Source organism: Chanos chanos, chromosome 3 (assembly GCF_902362185.1).
Source record: "Chanos chanos chromosome 3, fChaCha1.1, whole genome shotgun sequence".
Lineage (NCBI taxonomy): Eukaryota > Metazoa > Chordata > Actinopteri > Gonorynchiformes > Chanidae > Chanos > Chanos chanos.
In genome coordinates, this window is record NC_044497.1 from 7,679,755 (window position 1) to 7,701,542 (window position 21,788).

Genomic DNA, 21,788 nt, shown 5'->3' on the forward strand with positions numbered 1-21,788 from the left:
AGATGAAACCTTAAATAGTCAATGTAGATTAAAAAAAACAAAACACACACACACACACACACACACACACACATGGAGACACGCACACACAAACAAAAAATGCGTAAAAGAGAAGGCTTCTTAGTTTTAAAATCTCAAGAGTTCAGGAAGAGTCGAATGTTCAACATTCTGCAGATTCCCTGGTTGGCAAGAGTATGCCAATATCCCCAATCAGGCCGCAGAGAGCACAGCCTTGCTCACACAGTGAAACACAACAGCCCCGGTCCAAAACCACACAAGAGGACAAGACGAAAAAGAAAAAAAGAGAATTAGAGGCCAACAGGAACATAACAGTCTTTTTTTTTTCCTCTCTCTCTCTCTCTCTCTCTGATTACTGCAGTTTTGTTTTCATTGGGTGTATCATTATTTTGAGGTTTGAAAATGCTCAACATGGAGTTTGGCTTCTTTAAACCAAGTCTCTCTCTCTCTTTGTCTCTTTCTCTCTCTCTCTCTCTCTCTCTCCCTCTCCCTCTCCCTCTCTCTCTGCGTTTGGGGTTTTCTGAGAACAAGACAGCACAAGACACTTCCTTTTGAGATTCACTGTATTCCCAGCATGGGATTTCAAAATCAACATCAACATCTTCACCATGACAAGAACTCAGACCTTGTTAAAAACGACAACATACTGTATATATGTACAAGTATCAAGTAAACAAATGCATAGCATTTTTTTTTTAATTATTATACTTCAAACAGCACTCTGGATGCTTTGAGAACAAACAATATCCGAGTTAGAAGGCTGGGAGATGGGCTCCTGGCCCATGGTTGATGGTCTTCCTTAGTTAAAGGGAGACAGTTTAGTTCTTCAGAGGCCACTCGTCGCTGGCCTCCTGTACAGGCAGGCTGCGCTGGGGTGGCGTGGTGGAGATGCTGGGTTTGGGCGCGCTCTGGAAACTCTCCTCATTAGACTGCTCCTGAACCGGACAGCTGAAGGGCTCCTCGGTATCCGCGCTGCCGCCGCCTAGCGACGTTTGACTGACGTACACGACGATGACATCGCCGCTGAAGTTCATCACTTGTCCGTTGGAGATGAACGTAGTGTTGTTGTTTCCCGTCACCTGACCTGCACCAAACAATAAACGAACGTCAGCATACGTTACGGATCACGAAAACGTCCCCCCCCTATGAAATACCAGGATCTAATCTCCAATATCTGCAGCAAGCGGCGGCAGAAATACTACAGGGGGAAAAAAAACAAAAAAAAAAAACACTTTACGTTTCCTCGAGTCAAACCGTAACTCATCAGTCATCTCTCTGTGGTCTGTGGTGAACATATTTTGCATATTTTATCTATTATATCAGCAACAAAAAAGATCAGCCTGCATGTTATCCTATCAAGAAGACCATAAAAACAGTGTCTGTTGTGACAAAGACCTTCACAAATGTACTTTTCTGCCCTAAAAGCACTAAACTTTGAATACATCAAAACAGGTTTGTTTTTTTTTTTGGGTGGGGGGGGGGGGGGGGGGGGGGGGGCGGGTTTTTTCACTAGGCCCGTCTTTAATATTAAAATAAAAGGCTGGTACTACTATGTCAGCTCTTCGCTGGCAATAACTGTAGCTATTTATACCCTATACCTTCAGAAGGGTCCAAAAAAAAAAAAAAAAAAAAAAAAAGAAGCAAACGGCTTCCTTCTCTTTATGTTTCAACATCCGCAGTCTCTGAGCAGTTCCCATTTTAAACAGAGAATACTCACACCATCGCCTCTCCTCAGCAGACACACTTAACCGAGTCAGACCCTCCGTGAGTCATCCTTCACACATCCTTTAGTCAGCTAACCATGATTTATGACGTCTCAAACAGCTATCGACGCCAGCTTCTTTTTTTACGTCCTCTATTTTACCGGAAAATCAATTAACCGGAATGCAATTTTTTTTGTTGTTTGTTTTTTTTCTGGGTTTTTTTTTTTTTTTTTAATTTGTATTCCTCAACAATGAAAGCTTCATCAAAAAACCGACTCTTTGCATAAATACACTGAGGAATGTTGTCGACATGAAAAGAGGACAAGTAGTGAGAAATCCATCATTTTAATGCGACCGTATTAAGAAACAATCTAACGCTAATGTTACCCGTGCAACTGAAAAAAAAAGAAAAAGAAAAAAGAAACGTCGAAAGGAAATCAAAGAAGCAGGAACTTGGCCCGCATGTGCACGAACAGTAACCGGAAAATTCTGCCGCTGCAATTGCACAGATTATGGGAAATGATGTTTACCACTTTGTTAAAACATCTGTTATAAGATCAAGTCGCTTCGACCTGAGTGATTGCCTTGGTGAGCAGTTTCTTTTTTTCTCCTTTTTTCTTTTTTTTTTTTTTGAGGCAGTATTACTCAAGTTCTTGAGTTTACAGCACATGTTGTTTCAATTGAACCTGGGTCAGTCGACGCAGTGAGGAATGTGAGACAAACACACGAGCTGCTAGCTGGCATCTCTGTATTTAAACCCCCCTGGACACAGAACTGTTGTTCATTACTGTAGTTATTATGATAATAGCATGACCTTGAGATACTTCAGATACTGACTGGATGTATACATAGCCTTAATCTGAGTGCTAGAGCAGATTTTTGCAGGGTAGTAACTGTATTTGTCTTGGCCCTGATACGAGGTTTTAAGAACTGTGTATTAACACAAGATAAATTACTAGGTACTAAGCGAAGGTATGAACTGAATAAACTAAAACAAGCAATGACAAAGGACCTATAACAAATTGACCATTTACAAATGTTGTAAAGACACATCATTCAAACCTACACTATACTTCAGACCGTTGTCAAACACACATTTGAAGTGTCGAGAATGACTAAAGCTCTCTCTCTCTGTCACACTCTCCTCTCTTCAACTCTGCTCTCCTTCGCTGAGAACGTGCTCATTTCGCTAACGGGACAAATGACAGTTTTGGTAAAGATTGTTTAAGGCACTCGTGCGATATTTGTTTGGTATTGTATCAACACTAGAATTTTAAAAGAAAGAAAATCGGAAGGTGAAGGGAGACCTAGCCCGGTCATTTAAAAACTTTAACCAAAGAGCGCTGTAGTTACACAACCCTGGCGATGTTAGTACATAAATACAATACATTTGTATGAGCGTCATCAAGTGTAACTGCCAGTGGAATTGCATAGACTGCTAACCATTATGGAGACAGAGAGTAGTTCTCATACCTGATGTAAGGGCAGCTTCTGTGCATTGACCCTGGTACTCTGGGTCAGACTCAGACAGCTTCATGTCATTACTGTCAATCAAAGTGAGGCCCTGATTGTTGGCGCTGACTGATGACATCATCGCCATAGTAGTAGAGTCAATACTGCAGCAGCAGGGTTCGTTCTGCCTGTACAGCCCCTGAACCAGAGCCCCGTCGCCGCGGCAACCCCTCTCCCCGGGCACGGTTTGTTCTTTGGTGGCATGGTCGCACAGGTAGAGATCATGAGATTCTTGCAGCTGTGAACGCTCACCACAAACCCCAACGTTCTCTGGGCAGCAATTGTCACACAGAAACGCCTCCTGGAGGAGCGTCTGTCCCTCAGAACCTCCCTCCCCAGCTTCTGGGTCCACGCCCCCGCAGGAGCACGACCCGTCCACACCCGGAGCGACGACCTGGCTGCAGTCTTCATTTTCCCCCACCTCCACGGGCTCCTTCATAGAGAGCACGCAGCTACAGGAGCTGCCCGACAGAGGCGACGAGGGACCCCCCTCCGACATCTCACTGGGGGTGCTGGACGACCCGTCAGCCTGATCGCCGTCGCGCTCCTGGTCTGGTTTGTCGGACTCCTCTTTGGGGGAGGTGAGCCTGCTACTGGGACACATGCTGAAGGACTTGGCTGGGTCGTCGTCTTGGCGAATCAGGTGACAGGTGATCTCGTACAGGGTACAGGTCTGTTGGCCGTTACTGCTGCTGAAGGGAGGTGTAGAGGTCTCCTAACGAAAACAGATGGAAAGATAGAGTGACTAAGAGGTTTGGAAGAGCGGAGATATGTCATTTCAAATAGATTGTTGTTTTTTTTTTTTTTTTTGGCATACCTGTTGTATTCTGGTTCTTTTCAGGCTTTGGACACATGACCGTAAATTTACTGTAACGCAATAAAATGACCTATTAATGGTCAAGACACAGGGATTTTGGAACAAATTGTATAAGACGTGAAAAAACTTTTTTTTCTCCCCCTTTAGCACAACATTTACCTGTGAGGAGTGTCAATCTGTTCTTGTAACAGAACAAAAAGAGGATAATTAGTGACACCACCACGATAATGGACAGAACCATCTCCACCACTAACCACGGCTGAGGACCTGAGAGACAATCAAGAGAGTACATTTTAAAACGATAACAAGCGCCCCCGACTTATTTCCAAACTTTAATCGGTAAATTGCACACAGTCAACGTCGAATGTAAATGTCGTTTTTCAGCCGCTTCACGTTGAGCAAAGTCCTTCAGTTTCTCGGAGCTCTTGAGAGCCAAATGGCCACTTAAAAACCGAATGAATAAAACAGCATGCCTTCAAATTACAGCATCGGTCATAGGTTGAGCATGCACATGAGGTTGCATACCAGTGTGAGGAGGTCCACACGTCACATCTGCTGTAGCCGTCCCGGGCCTTTTTTCCGTTTTGCCGTTGGCTTTGCAGCTGGAGAGAAATTAAGACAACAAATCAATATATGATTTCTATACTTTTTTTTTTTTTTTTTTTTGCCCACATCTATTTCGATCAATCTTTCCCTCTCCCCGTGAACGTTCACCGCAAATACTACAGGCAATAGAAAATAACCTCTTTCCAGGGGAAGTGGTGAGGAAATTAGTCATATCGCCACAGTGTGGTAAGACTGCGGGGGCTTTTAAAACAGCGTTTTCAACTGCCATGGGAACGAGCGTAAGCCAACAGGCGACGCATGACGTCCCCGAGTCTGTAAACGTTGCGACCGTTTCTTTCGGCTGTTGAATTAATCAAGGTGTTTTTTGTTTTTTTGTTTTTTTTCCCTCGAATGCTGTTTGTGGTTTTGCAGCCCCCCCCCCCCCCCCCCCCCCCCCCAAAAAACACAGCATACTCACTCTGTCCATTTTTTACAGGGATCAATTGAGTCAGAGTCCGAGAAAAAGCCATACTTGCAGGCCTCGCAGGAGCCCTCACCGGAATCTGCGTTGGAACAAGACAACAAATCCATAATTGAAGCTGACAGGTTTTGTGCCTTCCAAGTTTTTGAGATATAATCCTCAAAAGAAATCCTCATGTATAAAAATAGATGAGGTTAAACATATAATTGCGCAAAATGATCTCTTTAGCTTTTTTAAGCTATTTCTTTAAATCTTAACTACAGCATGACTATGTCAGGGTACTGAAAATAACCAATAAACCATAGAGTCCAAAGATACATGTATATCTGCTCTGTTATAATTTCCTCTCTCATGTGGCACTACACCCAGTGAACACCCAGTACACCAAAAGTTCTCCGTGTCTTTTCCAGAGAAAACCACTCACTGAAAAACATGGGCTATACACTGGCCCATTCATCTGTATTTAAAAGAGTATTTGTAGGTAACTAGTATTCATGGTGCGCTCACACAGCCATCTGTATATGGACATATCTGTCCATCAGTTATATATACATATACATATACATATACATATATATACACACACACACACATGATAATACTGAGTGCATAAGTGGATAAGAGGTTTACCCTTCATGACGAATCCGTGTCCAGGACGACAGGGTGGGATCTTTACACAGAACTCACAGTTAATGACAGAACACTGGTAGCCCTGCTTACACTGACAGGGCACAGGAGCTGTGGCATTACTGGGCCGGGTGGGACTGAAGCCCTTGCCTGCATGTCGGGAGATGAGAGTATGGGGGTGAGAGACAGGCCTCATTCCTGTTTGAAGGCCGTTCAGGATTGAAAGACATGCTTGAATTGAGATTGAAATTTCAAAATATGTGAGTGAAAACCTGGGTTTTGGTGGAACTGATGTGTGTTCGGTGTGTAAAGTGCTCATAGTTGAACGCACACACACACACACACACACACACACACACAAGTGAAAAGATTACAAACCCGTGTCACAGTACTTCTGTTGGATACATTTAGTCTCCAGGTTCCAGTCTGGCTGGTATTCATTCGTTCCACAGGGCACACATACAGTGTCCTTGTTGCCTTCGCATTCTGCATACAAATACTTCCCTGCATTCAAGAGGAGAGAGGGTACTGTATCAACAAGAGCAAATTTCTGTCGCTTTACAGCCAAACATTAAAATGATTCCCACTGTCTAGCTTTTCATCATTAAGGATACTTGCAGGAGGCACCAGACTGAGAGACATAGGGTAAACCGTGTTCCCACTAATGCCCTCAGATGGGGTCTCTTCAGACCAAAAATTACTTTAGTTTGTGTAAGCTAGTTCCTCTTCTGCTTTTCACACTGGTAATGCTAAAAATAGGGATTTTCACAGTCCAGTATAATGTCTCAACCGTCACCCAAACAGGATTAGTTCATCTATAGCATTAGAGAGGGGCTCCATTTCCGGAGTGTTTCCACTCGTGCTCTGTACTGTTAAATATATATGTTCTGAGTGTGTTAAAAATACACTGATATACTAAACTAGGGGAGAGGGAGAGAGAGAGAGAGAGAGAGAGAGAGAGAGAGAGAGAGAGAGAGAGAGAGAAAGAGAAATGAATGTGAGTGTTATAACCAACCTGGTTCACACTTGCTACAACAAACATTGTCTTTCTTATACTGGTTCTGACCACAGCCACTTGGTTTAGCGAAAACCTCCTGCAAAAATAAATAAATAAACACATAAAATCAAACAATGAAATAACAAATCACTGTTACAACTGTTAATAACTATCTATTTATTGTCGGACATCTTTTTTTTTTTTTTTGTTTTATCACACAAAGTTCACAACATAGACTCTCTGCATTTTTACAGTCACACATTCAGTGAAAAAGCTTAGCTAACAGCACTACAATAACACCAAACGACAGTTTAATTACCTGCCCACAGACTTTAATAACCCTGTGAGTTATGTGTTAGAACACTGTGAGTCACGGCAGGCGATGGACTCATACTCAACTGTCAGTAAGATATGACAGAGGAGTTGTGCTTGCCCACAGTAAGTTTAGGAGTACATTGTGGCTACGTGCTGGAGTTATATAGCTGCAAGATGTCCGAACATTATTCATTGACATTGGAAAAAAAAAAAAAAAAAAAAGGCAAAAAAAAAAGGGCATTACTATTTGCAAAAAGGGCAAGTAGTAATGCCTGCCCAGTGTCTAAAATCTGATAAAGAGGGACAGAGAGAGAGAGAGAGAGAGAGAGAGAGAGAGAGAAATAGTTTTCCTTTTGGGTTTTGAAAATACCACAGAGTGATTTCCAGCGCTCTTAAGTCGCGAGGAAACTCAAATTTCATTTTTATTCCATACAGATTCGAAGATTGGACATTATTTGAATGAATAAAACTGAAACAGAAGTCATCCAGCAGGCCCAGAGAGAGACTGTGTTTGAAAGGAGGAAAGTGCCCATCTAAAAGACTTGGCATGACCAGCGCGGGTGTTCCACTGTGTAGACCACTAAAATGTGTTGTAAATAAGCTTTCAGCTCCGTTTTTCTCACACGGCAAATGAAACGTGCTTTGGCATCACAAACAACAATTTGTGCTAAGAGTGGAATAATACATATTAACTAGCGTATTCCTACGGAAAAAAAAAAAAAACAACCAAAAAACAGAATGACGACATGGCACCGTGACAGAACATGCCGTCTGCAAATTTCCCATAACAGTGACAAAGTAAAAAAAAAAGAAAAAAAAAAGAAAAACCTCGGAAATGCAAAAATGGCTGGGGCGGTATGTGGCCGTTTTTCCTTATTGTTTATTCAAATAGGAAAACAAGGGCTAAAGAGAGATCCAGGGCCAGATAGTGATGTGTACGGTTGGAATCTATTTTTCCCTATCTATGATGGAATACTGGTGCAGAGATCCAGCTGAACCAAAGGAGGAAATAAATAAATAAATAAATAAATAAATAAATAAAACAAAACACGAACCCTGGAAATTCTCTGTCAGGTTTCCCTCACAGGATCCTTTTTCCTTATGGAGCGCGCAAAGCCTGATCTTTGACATTAAAACAAAACGTAACCAAATGGACTATCAGTGCTAGGATGGAAATAACATTATTCAAATGAATCAGCTCGGGCTTTTTTTTTGTTCGGATTGGATTCATTCCATCAATAAGAGAGCATGTACACGTCATGCATGGAATTTGGATCTTTTACACGCAAGCCTGATCGCATTATTGATCATCTGCCTTTTTTTTTTTTTACCCTACTACACACCCAAAGAGTCAATGATATTTGACTGATTGATGTTCATGGTTTTTTTTTTTTTTTTTTACTTTACTTTACTTTACTAATTTAACATGAAAGACATAAGAAAGCTGAATGGCTGCTATTGATAAAAAAAAAAAAAAAAAAAAAAAAAAAATCTTGTTGGCTCTTCCTCAGTTGGGCATCAGCCTCATTTTATGCTGCCCAAAATATTTTCATGGACCAAACGCCCAAACGCACAGAACAAGAAAGAGCACCAGGAGTGATGCTAAGTTATTATATGCTTTCATACGCTGTTTGCTCAGGACCCAACCCACATCTTCTTTCATCTAGCCCTGACACTTTCACTGGTGACTTATCAATGATAAACTATGGAAAAGTGTGTGTGTGTGTGTGCAACTGTGTGTGTGTGTGTGAGAGAGAGAGAGAGAGAGAGAGAGAGAGGGTGTTGTGTGGGTGTAGCGACAGTTACGTTTTGTGTATTATTCTCATCCAAGCAGGAACACAGTTGCTGGAGGTAATAGTATGGTGTTGAAAGTGACGCTTTGAAACACCGTTCGGGACACATCCCAGACCGCATCATTTACCTAACTGCAATGATGGCATTTGTCACCTGCTCAGGTGAGTTTTTAAAGGGTCTGTGTAATATCTAGGTCTTTATATCCACTTCCGTTAGCGAGGCATCACAACAAGGCAATGACAGAACATCACACGAAGCGAATCAACAAACTAAACCACCAGAAAAGGACCAACTGTACAAATCATGCCACGGGAGCAGTGAGGTCACTGGTGAAAATACAGGGAGCCCTGGAAAATGTAAAAAAAAAAAAAAAATAGCGCTGAAACTTTAGCATGAAGGAGAGGCCTGGTTTTCCCTCTGATACCAAATGATAAACTCAAGTTCAGACGCGCAGCTATGATGCAACACACGACCTGATAACGTTACCTAACTTCATCCATGCATCCATCCAATAAAGGTAGTCATGGTAAATTCTGCCTGTCTGGTGATCACAGAGAGAGCGTATATTTACGTGAGCAAAGAAACTAACACATTAATGAGGATGAAACAGCAAAAGGGGTTTTATGTGTATTTTTACATTTAAGTGAATAAAGACATGTTTCATCAGAAGACACACATTGGGGTTACCTGGGGTGTTTTGTCTTTTTTTTTTTCTATGGATTTGACCTTCAGATAGAGAGACAGTATTACTTTTCATTGGGTCCATATTTGCAGAAATACTGGTCTGAAACTGTGGCGGCTAGGTTTATTTCATGGCCAACATACTTCATTTAGATTAATTATCTGGGTTTTCTGAGGATTTTTTTAAGTGAAATCGTTATAACCTCAAAACATTCAAAAGAAATCACATACATGTTTCTTATTAGAAAAAAAAAAGAAAGAAAGACAGAAAGAAAAGAAAAAAGAAAAGAAAGAAAGAACAACAATAATAATATATTAACATCTCTGAATGGGCAAAGGAGACAGAATGGCAAGTTTCCCTGAATTGTTCACAAAACCCACATAATATAGACTTCTAGTTTAGGAACATCCCAAAAACAACATGAGCAAAGCAATTCTTTTGTGCCAGAAAACCTCCTCCACATTAGAACTTCCCCTTCAAGCAGAAAACTGAGAGAGAGAGAGAGTGTAAGAGAGGAAAGAGAGCATGTCTACCCTGAGAAACTGCCGCTGCTCCATGGAACTGTGAGGAGACTGACAGAGATTGACTACTCATTCCCGCAAACCAGAAGTGCCGCGAAGCACCGGGGGGTCAAGACATTTCAAAAACACCTGGTATTTGGCTCAACTATCATGGGCACACACATCAAGCCCATTAGCATGTAGTCTTGAGAGTATTAACACACTGTCTACGTCTTGAAAGCCATTCTGTTATTACCTGTGCAACACAAACAAACTTGCAATGATATACATTTGTCTACTTTTATGAATGACGTTCGGTTGCCTCTGGTCTTCCTGTCTCTCACAGTGAAAACCTAAACACTTACCTGTATACATAAAGCGATGAAAAACACGATCCAACCCTGAAATATCCAGCTGGTGGTGAAATGTAGTCTCATAATTGTTCGTTATAAAACGTGTCAGTGAATCGATGCTCGAAAAAAAGCTGAACCGAGGAAATTAAAGAAAAGTTAATAGCTGTACTGGCCACTGTCGAACAAGAATCGGGGAAGATTTGTGTAGCTGCTTCGCAAAGATAGTAGGATATTGCATTCTCAGAGTTCAAACCCTGATGTATGCTCACCCCCGCAGTGAATACTTCACTTTGTGAGGACTGGTGAAGGAGGACTGGCGACTTATTTTGCATGCCCCTCCCAGCTTGATAGTTCATTGACGAAGTGGCACACAGTAAAGCAAGACCCTCACTTCAAATGCTGTTTAGTTAACGTTTACTACTGGACCGGCATGATTAAAAAGATAAAAAGGAGAAATACACCAATAAACTATGTAACAATCTCCCCGCCTGAACAACGCAAGGACGAGCTATATTCCATACCGCTATTGTTTTATAACAACAGCGTTTAATTTAGATACCCACCACTGTCAAGATATGTTTTACTCAGTCTTATGCTCGGCCAAGTGAAATAAATGTGTGGTTCGTTTCCTCATAAGAGGTGGGGTGTGTTTGAGAGTTGGGGAATGGACCCGATATGACGTGTGATTCATGTAACTAGAGGACATGTCACACGGATTAACTAAACATTATGTATAGAGAATCCGTACTTTTCTATTTTGTGGCAACTGCCTTACTTAAGCTTTACCTCTTTTTCTTCACCAACCATTTATTCGATAGACTCGTGTGGTAAACAGACTAAATACTTTAAAGAGCAGAGCAGAGCGGAGCAGGGAAAGCGAGTTCTGAACCATTTAAAACCTCTGTTCTCACTGCTGGAAGTACTTCAAGATATTCCTACCTACTTTGAATAACTGTCATTTAAGGAGTGGGAGTGACTTCAACCTCCCCCTCCCTCTCTTCCCCCTCTCCCTCTCCCACACAGACTGTGGAAGCAAACGCACGCACGCGCGCGCGCGCCCCCCCCCCCCCCCCCCCCCCCCCCAAAAAAAACCCACTAAAAGCAACACAGCCTCATATGCAAACAACTCCTGACATCTCCCAGAGGGCAGGAGGATATTTCCTGGAATTTTCCTAGACTATGGAACCAATCAAGTGCCATTATTTGGCTAATAGACGTGCTCAGCCAATCCTCTGTCAGTTTATGGTATCCAAATATGTTATCACAATATATCAGGAAAAGTCAAATAGAGAACTAATTTTGATATTCCATGATCAATGCATGACGTCACTTTTTTCCAAAGAATCTGGATTCCCAGAGACATCACATCTTATTTCATGTGCTTTTTTTCTTCTGAATTTGGAATAAATCCAATAAATTGTATTTCTACAGTGCAAGTTGACAGAATGTTACAAGAAAGCTGTAGCCAAATTATTCAGAGTCCATCAGTTCAACTTAAAGTGAATATATACATTACAAAATATGTAAAGTCAGGAGGAGTTTATTTCTAGGAAATAAGATTATTCTGTTTCCTGAGTTGACGGAAATGTATTACTTTTCGTCAACTTCATGACGAGTTGAAAACTGCTACGCCATGCCAAAGTGGTGAATAGTGTTTAGTGGTGAAATGGGTTTCTACCCACCTGTAATATGTTTTTTTAGGCATTTACATCACCAATGTATGTGTGTGTGTAAAACATTGGCCAAAGGTATGGATCTCTAAAAAGACACAAATCATTCGGCTTCCGATCCAAAGCGGCCACCCACTGGATGCCACTCAGACAGGCCTAATTACGTTACGAAATATCATTTGAAGAGAAGTAAAAACATGCAGAGGCATACTGCTCCTGTTTCCTGGGCAGACCCCCCCCGTCTTCTGCTTGCTTTGGACATGCCTCTGCACTCTGACTCAGATGACAGAGTGCTCTTCTCCTAACTAAAACACCCTACCGATGACATTTAAACGCACATGCCAAGAACCGCTTTTCAGATCTTCTGAAAGTAATATTTTCAGATCATTTTTACTCAGCCGTTTCGAAAATGCCCTACCTTCGCTGTTCATACATGGGGAAAAAATGTATACGGTTCAGATAATTATGCAAATATGTCCGTCACAGTACTATTGGAATCATGGATGAATTGTGAAAAAGAAATAAGTCATAAGTATAGCTGGAAGATTATCGAGCCTGAAAGTTAAAAATTAACATAATATGCAAATTTTGTTCTTTTTTTTTTTGTCCCTGAAGGGGTACTGAGTGCACCAATATTTGACCCTGTGGGAGTTTAACAAAAGACTCATTAGAATCACGTTCCAACATCTCAATGTTGCCTGAGACGTTGTTATCAAGCAGTAATCCATCACTTACTGAACTTTGAAACTGAATGAGAAAGGAAAAAAAAAAAAAAAAAAACCACAGACAAGGGACATCCTTTGAAGTTCTAACTGTAGTCTTGGTACTTTTTTTTTGTGTGCAGTTGTGTGCAGTTGCCAAGAACTTATTTTTATAGTCACGACACCTGCTGAAACCTTAGTGTCACTTTGCCAACATGTTGCACAAACTGTTCTGTCCTTCACGAGCTAAAGGAATTGTATGAAAAACCACTGTGAATGCTGCAATCTGATAAAGTCAATATAAAAAAAAAAAAGAAAGAAAAAAAAAAGGAAAAGTTGAAGCCTATCATAGATGTGGGATTTGGCACTTACAACCCGTTTTACAACTACAGTTTAACTTGAGACAGACAGAACTGCACTGAGAGCTAAAACAATGGAACCTGCTTAAAAAAAAATCAGGGTCAGTTGTATATAAGTACACAATTGTTCTTCATTTTTATTATCTTTTGACACCAATTTCAAATGTACATAATATGGGTACTGTTCTTTTTATTCAGTGTATTGTACAGTTATTTACTGTTTCAGCATATCCAAAAACAAACAAACAAAAATAACACACACTTATAGAAAATATTTTCCAGAAACACTGCAACACAGAGAGAGGACAAGACAGAGAAGGAATCGCGAGTCTTGCTTTTCTAAACCACCTTCACACACCCAAAAACAAAACAAAACAAAAATGTAGTGATGAAAATAAGAGTCTTGAAACACGTTAAAATAAAATAAAATTTAGGAAAACAAAAAAAAAAAGAAGTGCAAATTTCTTTGGAGGTTGGAATAGAGTCATAAGACATAAATAAGACATAAAATCAAGCCTGTCAAAAGAAAAGACAGACAAAATGAAGGCAGACAGTTTGACTTCAAGTAGGAGGTCCCAGACAGCAGAGAATCATGGGATACATCCCCGAGCGGTGCTCATTTCTTTCTCTGGAAAACGTTGGCCAGCATGGCCCCAGAGGTGGTCAGCTGACCCATCTTACTGAGGAACTTGGTCTTTGCATCTTCACCCACCAGGCTCGCTGCGATTGACATAGAGCTGCAACAGGAGGGAAAAATAAACAAAAACAACAACAACAATGTTTACCGATATTCAGTTGACAGACAGAAAAAAAAAACCAATGTCTGCTTTTTTTTTTTTAACTTAATATTTGTTGTATTGTGCTTTCTTTAACTTAACAATACATATACTGGTTATACAATGGCGAGTGCTTACTGTTTACGCCTCAATGTCTATGTTCTATTGTTTCCTGTTTGTTTTGCGATATATACATATCTAGGTTTTGTTGTATGTTATTTGGTATATGTTGTGTCTGTTATTTATTACACTATAGGCTACGGCTCAGATAAAAATAACACTTTTATGGTATCTGTGGTCGGATCTTCCAGCATCATAAACAGGGGCATAGCAATAAAAAAAAAAAAAAAAAAGACATGGAAAGCTAAAAGGAGTTACTTTCAAACACAGAGGAAAAACTGACTCTCACAGAATGGCCACGCAGAATCTAGCTAGTGAGTCTACGTCAACCAGTGAGATGTAATAATTATGGTTTTTGTTGTCAGTTCTGATAAAAAAAAATGATCCTTTAAATTCATATGAGGATATGTAACAGAGCCAAAAACAGCTGGGCTCTGTGAAAAGGTGTACTAATAGGCTCCTGATGTTTCACTGCAAAAATACAATTTATCAACTTTATAGGTCTGCGAGTGTGTGTGTGTGTGTGTGTGTTGAACTAATTCTCACAGAGGGAAAGCATAAGAATACCAAAATTCAGTCTACAGACATACCACACACCAAAATAAATTCAATCATTGCAATAAGCCAAACCGATGATAATTTTGGCTTGATGCGTCACACGACCCGTGTTGGTGTCTTTGGAGATTTGTTAAGAGTCCAGTACAAGCAATGGTAAAATTCCCTTCTGTCTTTCTACAACCAGTTTAACAGTGGAACAAATGAGGTCCGACAGCAGCGCACTATGTTTTAAACGGCCGTCTGGTGGAGCCCATACGCACTGACACAGGCGGACAGAGGCGGACGTGATCGCTACGCCGCCTGTCCTCTGCATGCTAAACGTTTAATATGAAACCCTTCTCTGGGCCGGTGGGCAGAACATGAATGGGTCTGGTTTTGCTCTAATTACATGCGGCGGGACTCAAAACGGCACATCCTGGTTGCAAAACACGATTTAAAGGATTTTTTTGCAAAAAGCAAAAAAAAAAAAAAAAAAAAGGATTTGATTTACTTCTGCCTCTTCTCTCGAGTTTACAGGGAGATTTGCGCGATCGCCTCTGAGAAAAACATTACGAGACTGAATCACAGGTGAATTCCAGTGCTTTCCTGGCAGAAGAGCGACGTTTGGTGGGAATACGACTGAGAGACTGGAGCAGAGTGTTGGAAACAAAATTCAGTCTGCAACAAAAAGGTCCCTCGATACTTAAGGGGAAATTTTATTTGGAATCTAAGGGCAGACGCGGAAGCCAAGAAGAACGAGTAAGATGCGCACTGGTCCGTACAGAGGTTGAGCTAAAATAATTGTTATAACAGGTTGTGAGAACAAATGCCTTACCCTTGAGCCTCTCCCATTCCCCTGTTTTCCACCTTCAGCTCGCACTCCTTAATCATGGAGCTCAGAATAACCTGCAGTGACGTGGGAAAAAAAAAGAGAGAGAGAAAGAGAGAGAGAGAGAGAGAGAGAGAGAGAGAGAGAGAGAGAGAGAGAGAGAGACGACACAGAGATTAAAATAAAACCAGAGTTGGGAAGTCTGTTGCTCTGAATTAGACATTGTTCCATACGAACCATGTGGTAAAAATGTGGTATATCAGCTGCTTATTAGTAGGCACGAGGAAAAAAAAATATATATATATACCTGACATTAAGCTGATACAATATGATACAAAGCGCTCGCTGTACAAGGACATGCGGCATATATTCATAAAATCAAACCAAAGCATGTGTATTCTGTATCTTAGCAACTGAGAGTACTTTCTTCTCCAGATTAAGAGAGGCATAAATATCACTGTTAAGGTGGAGCAGTCTGATGAGGACTTGGAAGCCCGGTTTGAGGTTTGTCATTATTTGTTCACCTCGTGTTCTGGGGATAGATGCTCCATGTCTGTCCTCAAGCACCTCAGACCAGGAAGGAAATGATTCACCATCCACTCCTCAGAAATAACTGAAAGGCTTTGAGTTAAGGAGGTTGGAGATGGACCAGAGTAAGGAGGGAGGAACAAAAAAAAAAAAAAAAAAACAGAAATCACAGCACATTCACAAAACTTGTCTTTTTTTTTTTGGTTGTTTTTTGAAATTTCACACTAAATATTTAAACATCTGGGCCTGAAAAAAAAAAAAAAAAAAAAAAAAACGACAAAAAAACCCCTCTTTGTCGTGTAACTTTTGTTTTATTGGTGGCTTCCGTTTCTCTGGCCTAAACAACCCACTCGCAAAAAAAAAAAAAAGACCACACAACGTCGCCGTGGTGACGTCACGGCTGTCGCTCATGCTATAGGAAGACGGTCTTCTGGTAATACTGCTTGTGAGGTACGCCACCGTTCTGGAGGAGGGCCCGAAGGTATAATGTTGCTTTTTTTTTAAAAAAAAAAAACAAAAAAAAAAAACCTTGCTGCTGTAAAACTCCCTGCAGCTGGCTGCCAGGGGTCAGGGAGAGTGCGTGGAGCTCAGAGAGCGCCCACACAGGCATGTGTGATGGGAACTGAGACCAGAGGAACCGGGCAAGGTTCTCCCTTTCCCAGCCACAACATCACAGAGCGGTTAACGACGCTTTTCTGCCATCCACCCTGCAATTTAGAGGACAGAAATGGCTGAGGTTTATTTTCTTTCTTTCTTTCTTTCTTTTTCTTTCTTTCTTTCTTTTTTTCTTTCTTTCTTTCCCCACCAGCAGAATATGCAAACATTTCGAAACGATGCAGCTCTAAGCGGAGTTGGGGGGGGGAACACAAAAATGTGCAGATGCCAGGAGGAACCAGGGAAATGTCAGATGCAGTGATTCCGGCTGAAATAGCTGAACGCAGTTTGACTGCCCAAAGACAGCATAAAAACAGGGCCGGGTAACATAAAAACATGCTGGGAGAACGCCACGGTCTGTGTACATGACAGACGGTGTCGTCTGACGCAAAACAGAAGTTGCGCTAACACACATGCTGTAGACTATACACCTGCAAAGGCTTAAAAAAGAAAAAAAACAAAAAAAAAACAACTGTGGGCAATGACTTTTGCCTCTGAACATCATTGCAGGAGGAGTACTGAATATTTTAGTAGTTACTGTTGTGTTGCTCAAACACTCCTCTTGTTGGAGTCACGAAAATGTTCTGTGTTTATGGGAGTATTTCTGCTCAGTTTTGATTTCATGGTGCGATTGTTTCTTTAATGTGGAATACAAGATAACGATCACTGCAGATGGGCTCGTGTATACACGTTAGTCAGCGAAACGACACATGACGCGGTTAGAGTAGCATGAGGAGAGACGGAGATCTTCTCACAGCGGTGAGAGACTGCGTGTGTTGCCGGGGCAGACGTTATGAGGTAACACGTTGAATGAATAAAGTGACTGAGGTTACTCCAGACTGTAAATGCCCTTAAACTCAACTCCCATGAGTCAGAAGGATACAGCAGCAGGACAGCGCGCTGTAGGCCTCGAAGAGCTGGGTGGCAATGTCAAGCCTTTTGTTGTCTGCTGTCTGCATGTTGTTCGCCAGAGCGAGCTTGTGCAAATGAGGGAGGACGACTGTGGGGGCAAAAACACAGACAGACAGACACACAGACACACAGATAGACACCCCGAAACACACATGCGCACACACACGCACGCACACGCACGCACGCACACGCACACAGACACACGCACAGACACACGCACAGACACACGCACACGCGCGCGCACACACACACACACACACACACACACAGACACAGACACAGACACAGACACACACAGTGTGTTAAAGAATTTGTAAATACAGTCTGTGACACAATTTTTGAAATATGTGATAAAACGAAACAATTAAACAAATAACTGGCAAAGTCTATTGAAACACGTTTCAATTTCTTCGGTAAGTTAGACATTTTCTGTAAACGTATCTGAGTCATTGCTCATCCTGTACGGGAAACTCCTGACCGTCTGATCGTTGCGTGATCTAATCATTAAACTCATTAACAAGCCATCTGTTTACTGGGCCTTGAACTCTGTGTGTGCGTGTGTGTGTGTGTGTACGTCCACGAATTACTATAGTCTTCGTAGTCACGCTATTATGACCACTGTAACTTGTCTTTCAAACTACCACAATACAGAGTCGCCCGACCCACGGAAATTCCCTTTAATCTTATCAGAGAACAAGCGAGTGCGAGGTGCCGATTGACCTGGGAAAACTTACACTCATCTCTGAACCGTGGCTCGGCGTTCGGCCCCACCCTCCCAAACGTCTTTATAATCTCCATGTGCAAGGAATGCTGGTCTTGATATTGGGGGTCTTCCAGAAAAGAGGCCAACTGCATTTTGACTCTCTCCAGAAGCTGAGAAAGCACACAAAGTGAAAGGTCACTTTTCTCTAGGTAAAGCCCCCTTTATAATTGATACTGGTGATCGATTTGCCACTGACAAAGGCGTGTTAGGTCATGGAGGTGTGTGGTACGAGAAAGGGGTACCTCTCTTTGCGTTACGGTCTCCATAATTGTTCCAAATGCAGGAATAGTGGATATTCTCACCGAACTGCAAGTAGAAACTGAGTCAGTGCGTGCGTTTCCCAGAGCCAGTACTTTTCCCTTATAATGTTGTATGACGCGAGAATCAAACACAACCCATGATGCACACTGATCACATCAATGGTAAATGTCGTAAGCGAGAATGGTTAATGGCGATCATTCCAATGACATTATGACCAAAAAAAAACCAAAAACACTGCTAGTAAACAAACAAATCAAGCAAACAAACAAATAAACAATAATTGTAAGGAAATAAAAAAAAAAAATCCAACCCAAGAGAATGCGGTAGGAAATAAGTTCGGTGTTAAAGATTTCACGTCTGCGTTAACTCACAATTCAGGACCACTGCACAAGGTTATAAGGGCCGGGGCTACTCGCTTGTCAATTAACGCTTCACTCATGCCTCGTAGAATCAGCTGCAAACCAGTCAAAATGCAAAAGAGAGACGGGTGGGTCAAACACAAAACAGCCCAGTAACCTAGCAGGGCGGGGGGGGGGCGGGGGAGGGGGGGTTAGAGACGAGAGCGAGGTTTATTGGGCCCTATGGGGAGAAAAAGGAAAAAGGAGTGGGGGGGAGGAAGGGTAGAAGGGGGAACTGCAGCCTTTAATGTGCTAAAAGCGGGATGGATGAATGGATGGATGGATGAATGGATGGATGGATGAATGGATGAATGAACGGTTGGACTAGATGGACCAACGGACGAACACATGCAGCGGCTCCAAGCACGTGATGTTAGTGGAAAAAAAAAAAAATGACGAAGGGTGTTAGTACGCTAATCATGTTAATCACACAAAAGGTACTGTCCCCCGGGCCTTGGTTTGAACAGGATTATCACCAGACAGATCCAACTAATCTGTTATGCATTAGAAATCCACTGCTAGACTAAGTGGCTTCATTAGAAGCACGGAAACCAGGCTTCAGATTCAACAGTTTGCCTTCAGTTTGAGCGTGACCTTTGATCTGAATTCTGCGTTTCTGTCGGAGCGAGTACGCTTCGAGGGTTAACACGAAAAAAAAAAAAAAGAATCATCGAAACGGATTCAGACTTGGCAACGCCAAAAAAACAGGGTAATGTTCAGATCTAGGAGTGCTCCGCTGCTTTGCATATTTCCTGAGAGAGAGACACGGAGCACTGATCTATGAGCTCCTGAGAAAGCAAGGCCAGGAGGAGCAGGCAGAATGGAGGAGGCAGGAGTACACTTACATTTCAGGATCACTGGAGAGAGTGATAAGTGCTGGCACAACTCTCTGAGCTACTAGAGTTTCATTCACCCCCTTCACCAACAGCTGATTGGTCAGAGGAGGGGTGATGTCACACAGGATGCATGGAAAGAGCGAGCAGAGTGTCATGGCACATTGCAAAGAGAGAGAGAGAGAGAGAAAGAGAGAGAGAGAGAGAAAAAGGACAAAAAAAACCAACAGTAACAAAATAAACACAGCGCAGACACACACACATATATATGTCACCCAGAACACAAAACAAAAAAGCTGAAAGAATAGCTGATACGCCAAACAAACAAACAAACAAGTAAATAAACAAAAACCAAAAAGCAAATATATCTATGCTAAAACTTGACATGTAGGGATGGGGTGTAGGTAGGAGGGGGAGGTGGTAATTTCAGATGGCTATCCACTCCTCCTTAATTTAGCTACATGGATTTACACTTGGGGGGGGGGGGGGGGGGGGGGGTGAGAATGAGAATTCGCTAAATCATTTTGATGAAAATTTGCAAGCGTGCTGCATGGCAAAGACATACGGATGTGTAAAGCTACAGAAACTTAATACACGGCTAAACAGTGAGTGGTTTACAGATACAGGGTAAGGGGACAGTGATAAGGGAGTTCTATGGGGGTTTATGAAGAGGCATTCCTAATACAAAATTCAAAAAACAACCACTAACTGACCAAGCATTGTTTACCTAATGTCTATGAATCATTCATATTCACTTCAGGTCATGAGTATAAAACAGGTTATAAATTCCTTGCTAAAATAGCTTAGAATCTACAGGTAACAGTACAGTCTGAATGCATAATCTTCACTGCATAGCACAAAGTCTGAGCTAGCATACGCTAAGGTGGGAACTTACCTCAAACATACGCGCGGAAGTGCAGCGCACTAGTGCAGATGTGTGGACCACGCCATACCAAAGCACTGTCAATAGCAGCTCATGATATGCTGGATTGGCCCTACAGAGAGCAGAAGACTATTACCGCCACCGTACACAGACACTCATTAGCCGTTTATGGCCGACCTGAGCTATCTGAGCCTTCACTTAGCATTTAAGAAAGCTAACTTAGCTTTCACTTAGCATTATAGAAAGCTAGCTTAGTTTTAAATTGGCATTATAGGGAGCTAGCTTAGCTTTAACTTAGCATTACAGAGATCTATCATGGCATTGGCCAGATGAATGGTTGGCTGTTTAGCGAGGAAAAAGAGGCAGGGCGGGTTGGGGTTGGGGTGGGGGTTGGGGGGGGGGGGGGGGGTGGTCCAGGGAAGCTAGCTCAAGTTGAAACACAAAGGCATCCAGGTCACAGCTAGTTTGATTTCAGGAGCATTGCTGAATTCTCACCCTAGCTCCACAAAAGAGGCTTTGAGGCTGTCCAGAGGAGCATGGGACAGGGACAAAGTGGTCATAACATCCTCTAAGAAGCCCACCAGTAGCTTACGGTCCTCCTCCTTCAACAAAAAAAAGGAACAGACCGGGTCAGAGAAGAGTTTCTCAGCTATGCACTCTTACAGACACGTATAAAGGTCAGCCCTTACCTGATTGTAGCATGTTAAAACGCCTGTTGCATATATAGGCACTGTGGCCTTTGTCAAAATGCCATTACCGGCTGTGGTGTCTGGAAGAAGAACAGATTTAAAAAAAAAAAAACAAAAAAAAAGAAAAGAAAAGAAAATCCCTTTAGGATAGTATCTGAGCCAATGCTTTTTGTATTGTTGAGCAGACACTCAGATTAATTATTTCAAAAATTATTTAACTGCCAGATAAATCACAAAAATAAATGTAACATCTTGTGGATATTAAGTTAATAATAACATTTGAGAAGGAATTTGGAATTTGCTCTCTGCCAGACGTAAACTATGTAAATGACACACTGTTTGATACCCAAAATGTCTCAGTCTCCTTGGTAGAGGATTAACCACAAGGTTTTTTTTTCTTCAACCCCGCAAACATTCAAAGAATGAAAACGGGACACACTCCCATTCCAAATCCCATGGAACACAGACACAGAATTTTAACGCGCAAAAACTGATGTTTATATGTGTGTTTTTCCTCTCGGGCCGGACTT

General features: G+C 41.8%; 2 protein-coding genes across 3 annotated transcripts in view; both read right to left on the minus strand.

Moving 5' to 3' along the window:
• Positions 1–836: 836 nt before the first annotated feature.
• On the minus strand, positions 837–10,429 carry tnfrsf11a (tumor necrosis factor receptor superfamily, member 11a, NFKB activator). The gene is made up of 10 exons (XM_030767536.1): positions 10,358–10,429; positions 6,720–6,798; positions 6,083–6,208; positions 5,708–5,854; positions 5,075–5,159; positions 4,576–4,652; positions 4,210–4,317; positions 4,051–4,100; positions 3,195–3,948; positions 837–1,102 (listed from the first exon to the last, which is right to left on the minus strand). The coding sequence occupies exons 1-10, from the start codon at positions 10,427–10,429 to the stop codon at positions 837–839; spliced, it is 1,764 nt and encodes a 587-aa protein (XP_030623396.1).
• A 3,118-nt stretch (positions 10,430–13,547) lies between these two features.
• The window catches only part of relch (RAB11 binding and LisH domain, coiled-coil and HEAT repeat containing), a 30,693-nt gene continuing 22,452 nt past the window's right edge, over positions 13,548–21,788 (minus strand). For both annotated transcript variants that reach the window (XM_030768421.1, XM_030768422.1), the window contains 10 exons: positions 21,259–21,338; positions 21,065–21,171; positions 20,582–20,681; positions 19,699–19,781; positions 18,437–18,500; positions 18,166–18,304; positions 17,403–17,519; positions 15,862–15,950; positions 15,344–15,414; positions 13,548–13,812 (listed from right to left, as the gene is read on the minus strand). In XM_030768421.1, coding sequence (XP_030624281.1) covers positions 13,692–13,812; positions 15,344–15,414; positions 15,862–15,950; positions 17,403–17,519; positions 18,166–18,304; positions 18,437–18,500; positions 19,699–19,781; positions 20,582–20,681; positions 21,065–21,171; positions 21,259–21,338 — 971 coding nt within the window. In that variant the 3' untranslated portion in view covers positions 13,548–13,691. The remainder of the gene's footprint in view (positions 13,813–15,343; positions 15,415–15,861; positions 15,951–17,402; positions 17,520–18,165; positions 18,305–18,436; positions 18,501–19,698; positions 19,782–20,581; positions 20,682–21,064; positions 21,172–21,258; positions 21,339–21,788) is intronic.